The sequence below is a fragment of the Thermobia domestica genome, chromosome 1 (assembly GCF_964235325.1).
Source record: "Thermobia domestica chromosome 1, izTheDome1.hap1.1, whole genome shotgun sequence".
NCBI classification, from domain to species: domain Eukaryota; kingdom Metazoa; phylum Arthropoda; class Insecta; order Zygentoma; family Lepismatidae; genus Thermobia; species Thermobia domestica.
In genome coordinates this window covers 306,383,248-306,396,397 of record NC_137454.1, presented here as the reverse complement: position 1 = coordinate 306,396,397, position 13,150 = coordinate 306,383,248, and the positions used below count along the sequence as shown (strand labels likewise).

Below are 13,150 nucleotides of genomic sequence, written 5' to 3'. Positions count from 1 at the left end.
GGAAAATATTGAACCAGGATTAATTATAGGAATTTCTCCGCCCCCTTCCGCGAAGAAAATTATTTTTGGGGGGGATTAAAAAGAAGCAATTAAACCCACCTCTAAAAATATGGTTCAAAACTTGGACTGAAATTATAATTTTATGTGATCATAATTAGCTGCTTCAATCGTGTTTCTCAGTACATGCGTACAAACCTAATTTCAGAATTGGTTTTTAAAATGTATTTATCAAAAAGAAATCTCCAGCTAGAATAGAATGCCATTAAAACAAACAAACAAACAAAAAAAAAGTTTTGGAATGAATTTAGTTCGTGTTCGATCAAATTTGCTATAACGGTGTTCAACTGCAATCTAGGACAAAAACGAATGCGATTACATTGCCTTTGTTTTTGTACTACATACTTGCACACTAGTACAAACAAATAATAAAATATCTTTCTCCATGAGTGTTAATTAAAACACGAAAACTTCACTCAAAAAAAAAAAAAATAAAAAATAAAAAATAAAATAAATAAATAAATCTCAACACTACACTTGGATAATTACACACACACAATCTTCACTTGAAAAAAAGGAAATTACTAAAGATTTAGCACTATACCTAGATAATTACACACATAAAAACGAAAACTAATTGCATTTAAAGAACATTGATAAACTCTCGAATTATTCTTGTGCATCTGGTGGAATATGTGACGACTACTGCACGTTGATCATAAAATACATTTTAAGAAAGCAAATCGGGAACTGAAAATGACATTTCGAGAAAGAAAAATAAATAAATTTGAGTTCTTTAAAAAAAGTACACTTAATCCTTTCAGATTCTTGAATATTTTGAGGAGAATGTTGCCTTTTAGTTAAGTAGGTATTGTTTCAGTATTATTCATTCGGGTACCATGGCTGATATGTCATTCTTTCTAGAATAAAACTACCTCTAAAATTGTATCATGTACATGAAGGGAAATTCAGCTCCAGAAAATCTACTTTTGGAAAATTGGTGCCCTTCTTGAGCGACCTTAGCTACAGATACCCTAACTTAATCTACCTTCAAAAATACTACAACTATGTAATGCGTGTGCCATGCTTCATTGCAACGTCTAGAATTGTTACAAAAATCATAATTCTGCCTGGCAATACCAAATTTCATATATAAATAGGGAAAAAGTAGCACATACAAAGTAAAAGTTTCCGAACACAGTATTATTTACCCAAGTATCATGGTTAATGCCATTCTCTTTAGAATGAAACAAGTCTTCAAATGGCACCATGCCCATGTGTTCTTAATGTGCGAGAAATGGGAAATTTATTAATTTAATTTATGTTTTATTGTTTTGATAATTTGGCACCTCCGGCTACATATATTCAAATATAATCTACCTTGAAAAACACTAGAACTATACGTAATGCGTGTCAAGTTTCGTGTAAGTATATAGAATAGTTACGACGGAAAGATATTTCTGAATCCTGTTTGACAATACAAATGAGATACTATTGGAGAATCGAATCCAGTAAAAACATTTTTATAATTTTAATACACCACCCATTACACTTAAATTACACCACCCAAATATCATCCACTAATAAAAACGCAACAAACCCACATAAATATCAACTAAATAGTACTCATTTCCCTTGTTTGACTCAGAACTAAATCATATAAAATTTTCTCGATGTAAAGAGGGGAAAAGGAGAAAACTCTATAATATTCATTTGTTAATATATGTTCATCAACTGTGGACCTCAAGTACAACAAATGGTAGTGATAAGATTTATTTCTCTTCCACTCTAACGAAGCAAAGACAGAAATGTTTCTATGCTACCCCCAAAACACGTGGTTTCAATTCTAAACTTCCAAGAACGTCATTACTCTTTATGATCGAAAGAAAATAAATAAGAGTGAAAAATGTATTTTGTTATAACGTTATATTCTCTGGACACAAGATTTAAAAACGTCCAAGCAAGCATACAGGTTCTAGGGGTGGTTTCTAACTTGAGGTACTATCATAGTATTTTCCTGGCATGTTTTGATGCAAGTTGAAAAAAATCTTCAGTCCAGATTGCTCGTCCTTGAATCCTGAGTGTAATAGGAGATTTTATTCTAATTCTGTACTTTATAAAATTACCCACCTCTCTGCTGCTCTACAAAATTGTCTGCTTCCTCCACGAAACGCAGATGGATCTTGACAGATTGATTTTGTGCGACTAGGGAATTCCATAGTTTCACTAGGGAATTGTAAGTGTGTACAATACACCATAAATGCTTATGTGGTATTTTAAGTAGGAATTCGGCTTTAAATATACGCACAATATTTAATGAAACTCAATTTTGCCCAATAAAACCCACTGGGCTGTTCTTTCTTAACCTGGGTTTTTCACATCCCTAATTTGAACCCCCTTAGAATACGCATTTGTATCAAAGCACAATTATAAAAAAACACGCAAACCCAAGTGCTAACGATGTTCAAAAATAAATTATAAATGGTTCAACCATCTCTTCACTTTCGCTATTTTATAAATACCCTTTCCCCTAAAAGTACAATTTTCGAAAATGCAGGGGCATTTGTCCACTGTTTGATAATGAGAGGTTTATATATTAAACTTAATTTTCCTAACTTAAGCTGTTCGTGATTTGCTCTATTTTCGAATGAATTTTTGACTCTCCCCCCCCCCCCTTCCTACGATAACCATTTTAATCAAAGTGATACCTGTATTAAATCTTCGTTCCAGATAACTAAGTTCAAGAAGTTTTTTTCAAATAGTTCAGCCGTTTTCCCATGACGCAATCACAAACATCGCTTTCAGTTTCATTTATATTCAATAATATTCGACGATAAAAAGCGAGATTGTACCGTGACTCAGTCCCAGGTTGACAGCTTACTAGTTGTGGAGCCAGCCATTCGACTGACAACTTTTAATAACTTTTATTATAACTTAAAATATCCACATTTACACACTTTTCCAAATGAACTATAAAATCATTAACTGCTGCGGATATCTACAGAATACCATTGAACTACACCTATTTACATCCTCGAAACTATCCTCCTTTCTTGCACCATAGTGTACTTCTATTTGTAATACATCAAATAAATAGTTGCATAGTTGTGACGAATTTTGAAGACAATCAGAAAGATGTAAATAGAAGTAGTTAAGTGCAATTCTATAGAAATGGCCCGAAAAAGGGGTTCACTCGAGCTGACAGACGGTTCTACTGAAAACAAAATTTATAGGTAAAATACGATGTGAAACACTTTTCGTAAAAGAAGAGTGTGAATATAAGTAATTTCTGTCATAGTATATCATATTGAAATATATTTTGCATGATAGGGAACGTATTCAAAGTGTAACTATTTACTGCAGCAGACGGCGGGTATGCTCTGTCCGTGATAGCAATGGACGGTTGCGATGGATGTAATACAAACATACGGTTTTATTACAAAGAATTGTGCGATAAAGAGTGTCGCATTCGTTATAAAACTTTTGCAGCGTCATGCTATGTTGAAACGTAAAATCTACTGTGTGAAGTGTGAAGAAAGAAAAAAAAAAAAAAAAGTAAAAATCCAGAACAGACGAATTTCTTCACGCAGCGGGCCATTTGTAACCGGGAAAGCAGTGAAGACATTTTGACAGTAAGCATTATTACGATTATTTAAGTGTTTTGAAGGTATATATTATTGCGAATATTTTATGTATCTCTCCACTATCCTCGTTTATGGGTATGCCCCCCATCGCTGACGCGCCTGCTCCCTACGGACGCACTCTCTCGCTCTGCTCGGGCCTTCCCCTCCTGCGCTCAGCACTGGCTGTTAGAATTCGTGCTTTTTAGTGGCCACCTAGCACAAGTTGCTTCGTGGTTTATGCAGCAGCTCCTCATTTAGTGCATGTTCTGGAAAAAGAAACTTTAAAATCCAATAAATGTGTGAAAATTTGTAGAACCGTCTGCTCGAGTAATACCCGAGAAAGTCTGCAAATGAAATATACCAAGTGTGTGAACAAACTACGCATTAAGGTAAACAACACTTTACTAATATTTCGTAGGTACTCGAGTAGCAACTAAATGCCCTACCGCGTAGCAGCCAATTCTTAGGAATTTTGATACTTTGCTGCAACTTCTAAACATTTGAGTGCTAATCTTTAAGTCAAGAAATTAACAAATCGAAGATAGTGCAGTAATAATACGGAAAGAAGACTAACTGGAAGTAATGGATAAAATAAACGGATTCTAGAACTTTACGAACTCACTATATCGTGACGTGAGAATAACATACGTAATATCTAACGATAATATTCATTTTGTGTAAAGTTACATTTCGCCGAAAGTTCCATCAATGTTGTGCTTATAAGGTTTCTTACGTAGCGCTCCTGCATAAGGCATAAGAGACAATATTAAGTTAGGAGAGATTTTCAATCACACTTCTTCACGCGATTGGATGATCGTAGGAACCTAAACATCCTTACAGAGACAGGGTTCAAGTCCCCTCCAGTTTCTATCTTTACGCAGACATTAACAAGAGCACTACTGCTTCGCCATGCTCTGACGCGGATCATAAAAATAATATTTACTCGTAGTAACCGCGTAGCAGATTGGTAAATGTATTCCGCACAATTGCACCATGCATGCCTTATGTGTAAAAAATACAACTCATTAATCGGAAAACACTTTTAATCTTTCGGCTCCAGTAAGGACACCAGTGCAGACTGAGAATAAACCATCAAAAAATTGGAAATCTTATGGTTAAAATGAAAGTGCATACAAAAAAGAACTAAGATAACAATTTCCACTGATGGAGCATTTCTACACAATGTAGGAAACTAGTATTTTATGCTTGTTATAAGTATGAAATCATGACAAGTGATATATTGACGTTAAAACGGATATGTGTCTTTGAAAGGCGACTGTGTAACATGTATCTTTTCACCGGCGGAATGTTTCTGCACAATGAGCATCAGTTATAATAGAATTACTGTGCGAATTCACAGTAAGTACTCTACACAATCTATACAACTGCGCTGTTTTTATGAGGTATGTTTTCTTTTGAATCATCGTCATATGTACGCTTACGCTCCTGCCTTAACTCGGTTAGGCATTCGTGCTTTTTACTGTCACCTACGTAGGTTAGTTTAGTGTTTTTTCCATATAGATTTTATGGCATTGGTACGGATGTAATTATAGCCGTAAGGGATCACATCAGTTTGTACGCATATTATCAATCTGCACACAATTATTTGCGCATGCGCCAAGGAAATATGGGTGAAGAATGTCTTAGGGAATAACTTAGAACACAAAATGTAAAGTATTTTTGATTAATTTGACGATCTATTCGAAACCTGTGTGAGGATACGAACTCGAGGCGTGCAATGTAAAACAAAACCCAGAAATTCATTGTGAGAAACTCTCATGCATGGTAGTTAAATTTAGAGAGGGGGGGGGGGGGTACGAGAGAGGTTATCGTTGAATAAAGGTAATATTCATTGTCCGAAAACGGAGAGATTCAAATTAAAGAAATTAGAAGAGAGCCAGGTAAGAGAGAAATACCAGATTGAAGTTTCGAATAGATTCTCGGCTTTAGAAGATTCGGAGTGCACTAGTGTTGAGGATACCTGGATTGAAATTAGAGATAGCATTAAAATTTCAGCAAAAGAAAAATTGGGACATGCGGAAATACGTAGGAACAAACCATGGTTCGACCAGGAATGCATAAAACTAGCAGAGAAGAGAAAACAGGCTAAATTACGCTGGCTACAAAATCCGATTGAAATAACTACACAAAAGTTCGCAGATATCAGGCGGGAAACTTCCAAAACTTTTAGAACAAAGAAACGCGATTTTCTGAAAGCTAAAATTAAGGAACTTGAAGATAATAGTAAAAATAAAAACATCCGGGACATGTATAAGGGAATCAACGAATTTAAGAAAGGCTATCAACCTCGTGCTTATACACTAAAGAAATCTGACGGCACAGTTCTCATTGACACAGATAACATCTTAAATAGATGGAAAGATTTCTTTGACGATTTGCTTAACACGCAACCAAAAACTAGTGTGCGTGGAGAAAAGGTGATACACACCGCAGAACCGTATATTCCAGAACCCAACCGAATAGAAGTAGAAACCGCTATAAAGAAATTAAAGACACATAAATCTCCGGGTGTAGAAGAAATTCCGGCTGAGTTAATTTTAGCTGGAGGCGAAAAATTGTGGAACAAGATACACAAACTCATTCTCCTTATCTGGAACAAGGAAGAATTGCCACAAGAGTGGAAAGAATCAATCATTGTTCCAATTCACAAGAAAGGCGACAAAACTTACTGTAATAATTATCGAGGCATTTCTCTTCTGTCAACATCCTATAAAATCCTTTCAAATATTCTGTTAGCAAGACTGGCCCCTTACGCAGATGAAATTATTGAAGATTATTAGTGCGGATTTAGACGAAATCGATCAACTATCGACCAAATATTTACCATTCGCCAAATACTCGAAAAAAAGTGGGAATACAATACCCCGGTACATCAACTATTTATTGATTTTAGAAAGGCGTACGACTCGGTTAGGAGAGAAACATTATACAACGTTCTTACAGAACTTGGAATACCGAGAAAGCTAATTAGATTAATTAAGATATGTTTAAATGAATCCCAAAGTAAAGTCCGGGTAGGAAAATTTTTGTCCACGAACTTTCACGTTGAAAATGGCCTGAAACAAGGAGATGCGTTGTCGCCATTATTATTTAACTTCGTTCTAGAATACGCTATAAGGAAAATCAAAGATAGCAACCAGGGCCTACAGTTGAACGGTATTCACCAGGTTATGGCATATGCTGATGATGTAAATTTAATAGGGGATGATAGGAGAACAATAGAAAGAAATGCAGAGATCTTATTAAACGCTTGCAGAGACATGGGTTTAGAAGTAAATGCAGAGAAAACTAATTATATGGAAGTGCGTCGGGACCGTAATGCGGCAAATTGTGGATGAGTTAAAATATTAAATAATACTTTTGATAAAGTGGATACTTTCAAATATTTAGGATCGATATTAACAGACGAAAATCATATTCACGAAGAAATTAAATGTCGACTAAAAGCAGGGAATTCGTGTTACTATTCGGTTCAAAATCTCTTGTCGTCGCGAATTCTGTCGAAGAATTTGAAGCTTAAAATATATAAAACGATAATCATGCCTGTTGTTCTGCATGGTTGCGAAACATGGTCGCTTACTCTGAGGGAAGAACATAGACTGAAAGTATTTGAGAACAAGATCCTGAGACGAATATTCGGACCCAAGAGGAACGGGAATGGGGAATGGCGGAAACTTCATAACGAGGAACTACATAATTTATATGGTCTACCCAACATTGTTAGGGTCGTCAAGTCTAGGAGGCTTAGGCGGGAGGGTCATGTAGCTAGAATGGAAAAAAGTAGAAACGCTTTCAAAGTCTTGACTGGAAGACCAATCGGAAAAAGACCATTAGGAAGACCTAGGCGCAGATGGGAGGACAATATTAAGATGGATCTCGCAAAGATTGGAATACAAAGTAGAAACTGGATGCAGTTAGCTAAGGATAGAAGTCAGTGGAGAGCTTTTGCGAACGCTGCATTGAACCTCCGGGTTCCATAGGCGATAGAGTTAGTTTAGATAGAGAGAGAGAGAGAAGTACCGAGCGTATCTCCTGTATAACCTTCTGTTTGCTACTATGTGAAAAAATACGAAAGTATATCAGCATTACTGAGCAGACGGTTCTACCAAATTTTCACATATTTCTCGGATGAGCGCAACACATGTACTCGAGCGGTAGCGAGGGGGTGAGTCTGTAAGGACCAGGCGCATCAGCGACGGAGTATACGCAAAAACGAGGCTAGTGGAAGAGCACACTTACACATACAATATTTTCAGTATCACTGACAATTCATTTCGATACGTTGCGCACTGATAGTAATTACGGTTTATTCCGAAGTCGGCCGTCCGCCTAGATTTTGACTAAAAGCGTAACAATTGGTTCCTTTGTGTACCAAATTTTTAATTCACACAGCACTGTCGAGAGAGCGTTAGCGAATGACGGTGGACTAGAGTCCCGCAGGCTCGTTGTCTTCTGTCTTTATTACAGCTAAATGGGAAGGAGGACCTGTGTTCCAGAGCCTTGCCTCCATATTGGTTGTTATCTATCGTTACATTGAAAAGTATAACTCTCTCCACGTTTCTTTACAGTTATTTCCTTACCGCATTTTCTATAATTTATTTACTCACTTTTAATAGATTTTTCTGTTTATCATTAGTCATGTTTACAAAACAAATGCTAATTGCATCCCCATAATCCTATCATCCAGCAACTTGCGCCAAGTAATTTCCTGGGCTTGCCAAATAGTTCCATGTTTAGAACCGTTTATATAAGAAAATAAACACAACTTTCGCCCTCCTTATACATTATCAAGCACACAAGCAAGAAAATTATCCACTTCTTCACAGTAAATTTTAAAAATTTTGATAGAAACGAACGACCAACTTTGGAACTTAACCCGTAATTACTTATATTAACGCTCTCATTCTTTCATGCAAAATGTTTCACATCATACTTTACCTATAAATTTTTTATTTGGTAGAACCGTCGGTGTATGTTTAGTACAAGGGGTCCAGAAGCACGTAAAAAACAAAATTTACAGGAGAAATGAGTGATGCAAGTGCTTAGACGTAACATAATATAAGCAAATCTAACCTAACCTAACATAAACTAACGTAAGCTAACCTGAACTAGGCCTAACCTAAACTAACGTAATATTAGTAGAAATAAGCGAAATTCTATGATTTTTTGGAAAATTATGTGGGACTCCTACACTAATATAACGTAAACTAAACTAACCTAACGTAACCTAAACTAGCCTAACCTAACTTAAACTAACCAATCCTACCCTAAACTAACCGAATGTGAACAGAAATTACCAAAATTTTTAACATTATTTTAGAGAAAAGAGCTGGACCCCTTCTGCTAAATATAGGCCGAACCGTCTACTCGAGTGAGCCCAATATATCTTTTGGGTTTAACTTCACAATACTCGCTCCAGTTGGTATCCCCGCACAGGCACGAGAATGCTGGGCCATACATATGTGTAAAATTGGCTTAGTAACCAGGCTGGTTCCTTTGTTTATCAAAGCTCAGTACTCAGTTCGCATAGTACAGTACTGCCGAGAGAGCGAAAGCGAGTGAACTCGGGTCAGTAGCCATGTTGATCATTTTGTTTATCACGACTCAATGAGGATGCAGGCTAGTCTTCTAGAACCTCCCCAATTACAGTTAATTAATTTCAATAAAATAGGTCCAAACTTCGGCTTAAGTTTAGAGTTGCCCCTCCAGTCTGAAGGTGCCCTTGAACTTTGCAACATACAAAAAACAGTGCTCAAAGTATTAAAAACTATTACATTTCACTTAACTTCAACACTCCGTATGCTTCACAAAAATTTAAAAGGTTTCCTTAATTGCTTTTGCGCATCCGTTATACCTGTTCGCCTTATTCGCCATATTTTACAACTACCATGCTGCTAAAACCTTCCGCATCCGGCAAATAGTACTAACTTCCACATATCTTTTCTCGTATTAAACATAACTCTCCTGCCGAACTTACATTCCTAAACATCAAATAAAAACTTCAAATTATTATTTCGTACCTCATTTCTCCTGTAAATTTTCCTGATTTTTATAAAAAGCGGAGGGGTAACTCTAAACTTAACCCCAAACTTCCCTAACTCTAAGCTAACCCGACCTTACTTTTACCCTATCTTACTCTACTTTTATATCATACGTATCGATCCACAGCTGGAGCGTACATTGTAAAGTTTACCCGTATACTCTTTCACAAATACACCACCACTTATTAAACTTCGCAAATCGCACTGAAAATCACACCCACATAAAAGGCTGTCAAAATTTCAGGAGTGTAAACAGAGAATTCTAATACTAATATTTTGAATTTCGTTCTTTCAAGCATGTCATTTTTTTACATTGAAATAAGTAACACCATTTTAAGCTAAGTGAAAATATATTCCACTGAGAATTTGAGTTACATTATTTACCACCTACAGAGAAATATGATTTCATATAACAGAAACTTAAGGGCACACAACTGTCAATAGAGCAATACTATGTACATTGCATATGCACTTTAAATTATGATCTCTGCATCACCAAGTTCAGCATCTGAAGGCAGTTCTATTTTCTTAGGATCAACCAAATTAGGATCAATCAAAGGCAACCCTAGTTTCTCCCTTCTTCTTAGCTCCAAGTAGCCTTCTCTTTGTGCCCAATCCCGCATTTTATAATCCGGATGATATGCCCAAACAAAACCACCAATTACAAAGCACAGAGTTATAGTACCGAAAAGGGAAGAATGCATAGCATTTCGATCCTCAGCTTTGTCCTTCTGATGAAAACCATAACTGATCCAATTTTTCTCCTGGACTGCTTTGGATTCTGTAACACTTTCGGTTACAGTTGTCGTTTCACGATTTTTGTTTGATGTTGAAATATTTCTTCGCTGCACTGCCTTATTCCCACGAATAAGGTTTTGAATACTGTTTATGTTTCTCAAACGTATATAACTCATTTTTCTATAACTATACCGCTACTCGCCGACCTTCTGCTCGTACAGCTGGTACGACGGAATGGCTTCCCAAGTAGTGCCAGATCAAAATTTAAGTGTCACTAACTGTTATTAAAACTTTTTTCCCCTCTTTAGTTAAGAAATTTGTTGTCAAATATTTTGTAATATTAATCGTTTTAAGGTTTGTTTATTTATTTCTTCGACTTTTCAAGATATATATATAATGAATCTTAAAACCTGTTACGAAAATGAATTGATTTGAATGAAATGAGTATTGATTTGAGGCCCAAGTGAATTGACGTCATTGGCAACATGCGCAATAAGCTAGGCGAAAGAGAATCAAAATAGCGTAATAAGATGTGAAAAGAAGTGGCAGAACATACTTATATAAATAAATTTAAAGAACATAGAACTATTTCAGTTAACTACACAGTTCAAATCATTAACAGTGCCAAACCGAAAAAAAGAGTAGGCATGGCGGATCCAGGAATTTTTTGAGCGAGGGCACAGAGCAGAAAATATCTTCATATCTGTATATATAGGAGATGTACTGTTACTTTCAACTTCAGATATCAGCTTTTAAACTCTGGTATCCTCCACATTTGATATTTCTGCATAAACTAATGTCTACATAATAGGTAATAATTTCATTTGTTTAGTTCTTTTTTAATTTGTAGTCATGCCTAGTTTGCAGTGTTGGGCAAATTTCAATTGAATTAACAATTAACAATTGAAGTAAGTAATTGTTAATTGCAGTTGGCCATTAATAAAGGAGAATCAATTGCAATTGATCAATCGATTGAAAGTAATTGCAGTGGAAAGTAATTGCAATTGAATTCTGTAATTCAATTGCAATTGAAATTAATTGGCAATTAATTCAATTGCAATTGATTTCCACAGCAATTACTTTCAATTGATTGATCAATTGCAATTGATTTTCACGGATTAATTTTCAACACTGTAGTTCAGAGAGGACGTGGGGCAATGAAAACTTTAGCCTTGACCAATTGACTCACCATTCGTCGTGACCCACGAGCCACCGTGACCCACTCTGACCCACCACCCATTATGAACTACTCTCACAGTAGTCACTCTCACCCACTGTGACCCACAGACCCATCAAAACCCATTGTCATCAACACTGACCCATGATTCACGCCCTCTTCTCTACTGACTAAAGAGTTTAAACTTGTAATAAAACAAGCCTATAAAATTATCACTCATCAGAGTTTGAATTTCTACGATCAATCGCTCAAGCACCACACTAATACAATAACGGCGGATCTGACCTTTCTAATATAAATAAATAGAGTTTCTTCGTGTGCCTGTCTGTCTATCTTTGTGCGGCATGTGGACCAGACGAGTGGACCTAAACTTTTCAAAATTTGGTCACGGGTAGCTTGGTCTAGGTCCCAGACCAAGATGAAGAGTATTTTTTTTGGTCTAGGGGTGGTCTCCAGGGGACGTTTACCGGGACCGGCCTAGGGACCAGACAAGTCGACCGAGAGTTACCAAATTTTGGTCAAAGATACCTTGGTCCAGGTCCCACACCAAGGCAAAGCATTTTCGACAAAATTCGAACCAGGGGGTCTCAGGGGGGCGTTTACCGGGACATGTAAAAGTAGTAGATAATGACCGATATCAGTGTCGATTTCATAGTTTTCGCGGTCGCTGAAATCAATGGTGAAACTCCGATCGCATTAACTTCCAAATTCACCGTATTCGGCTGCGGGCCGTGGGTCAACGTGGGGGGGGGATACCGAAACGTAAAAGTAATCCAAAATGACCGATATTAGTTTCAAATCCATAGTTTTCGCGGTTGCTGATATCAATGGTGACACTACCATTAGCGATGACTTTCAAATTCATCCACCGTTGCATGCGGGCCCTGGGTCACCAGAGGGGGAATTCCGAGACATGTAAAAATAATCGAAAATGACCGATATTAATGTCAAATCCATAGTTTTCGGGGTAGCTGAACTCAATGGTGAAACTCAAGGCCGCGTTTATTTTCATAAGCTAAGAAACAAGGGCATTATAAAGGGGATCACGAGACATGTAAAAATAATCCACAGTGAGCGATGTCAAATACGTAGTTTTCGCGGTGGCTGAGATCAATAGTGATCCTTTCATTAGCGATGATTTTCAAATTTAGCCACCATTGTATGCGGGCCGGGAGTCACCGGGGGTGGGGAATTGCGAGACATGTAAAAATAATGGAAAGTGACCGAAATTAGTGTCAAATCCATAGTTTTCGCTGTCGCTGAGATGAATGGTGATACTTCCATCAGCTGCGGGCCAGAGGCATTGTTTATTTCAAAATTTGAGCCAGAGGATTATAGGGACTTTTACCGGCATATGTAAAAAGTAGTAGAAAATGTCAGATGTTAGTGTCACATTCATAGTTTTCGCGGTATTGGTTGGGGGTTGGTGGGGGCCAGAGGAGATTTTTTCACAATACGTACCAAGGGGGTCTGAGGGGGCGTTCACCGGGACATGTAAAAGTAGTAGAATTTGTGTCGAATCCATATTTATCGGGGTTGCTCAGACGTATAGT

General features: G+C 36.9%; 2 protein-coding genes across 6 annotated transcripts in view; one reads left to right on the top strand and one right to left on the bottom strand.

The window, feature by feature from the left end:
- LOC145661863 (uncharacterized) overlaps positions 1-13,150 on the top strand; it is a 269,229-nt gene that overhangs the window by 36,412 nt on the left and 219,667 nt on the right. The gene's annotated exons all lie outside the window — the stretch shown is intronic.
- NP15.6 (NADH dehydrogenase [ubiquinone] 1 beta subcomplex subunit NP15.6) lies at positions 10,014-10,676 on the bottom strand. Its single transcript, XM_081727197.1, has one exon. The coding sequence runs from the start codon at positions 10,594-10,596 to the stop codon at positions 10,156-10,158; it is 441 nt and encodes a 146-aa protein (XP_081583323.1). The 5' UTR covers positions 10,597-10,676; the 3' UTR covers positions 10,014-10,155.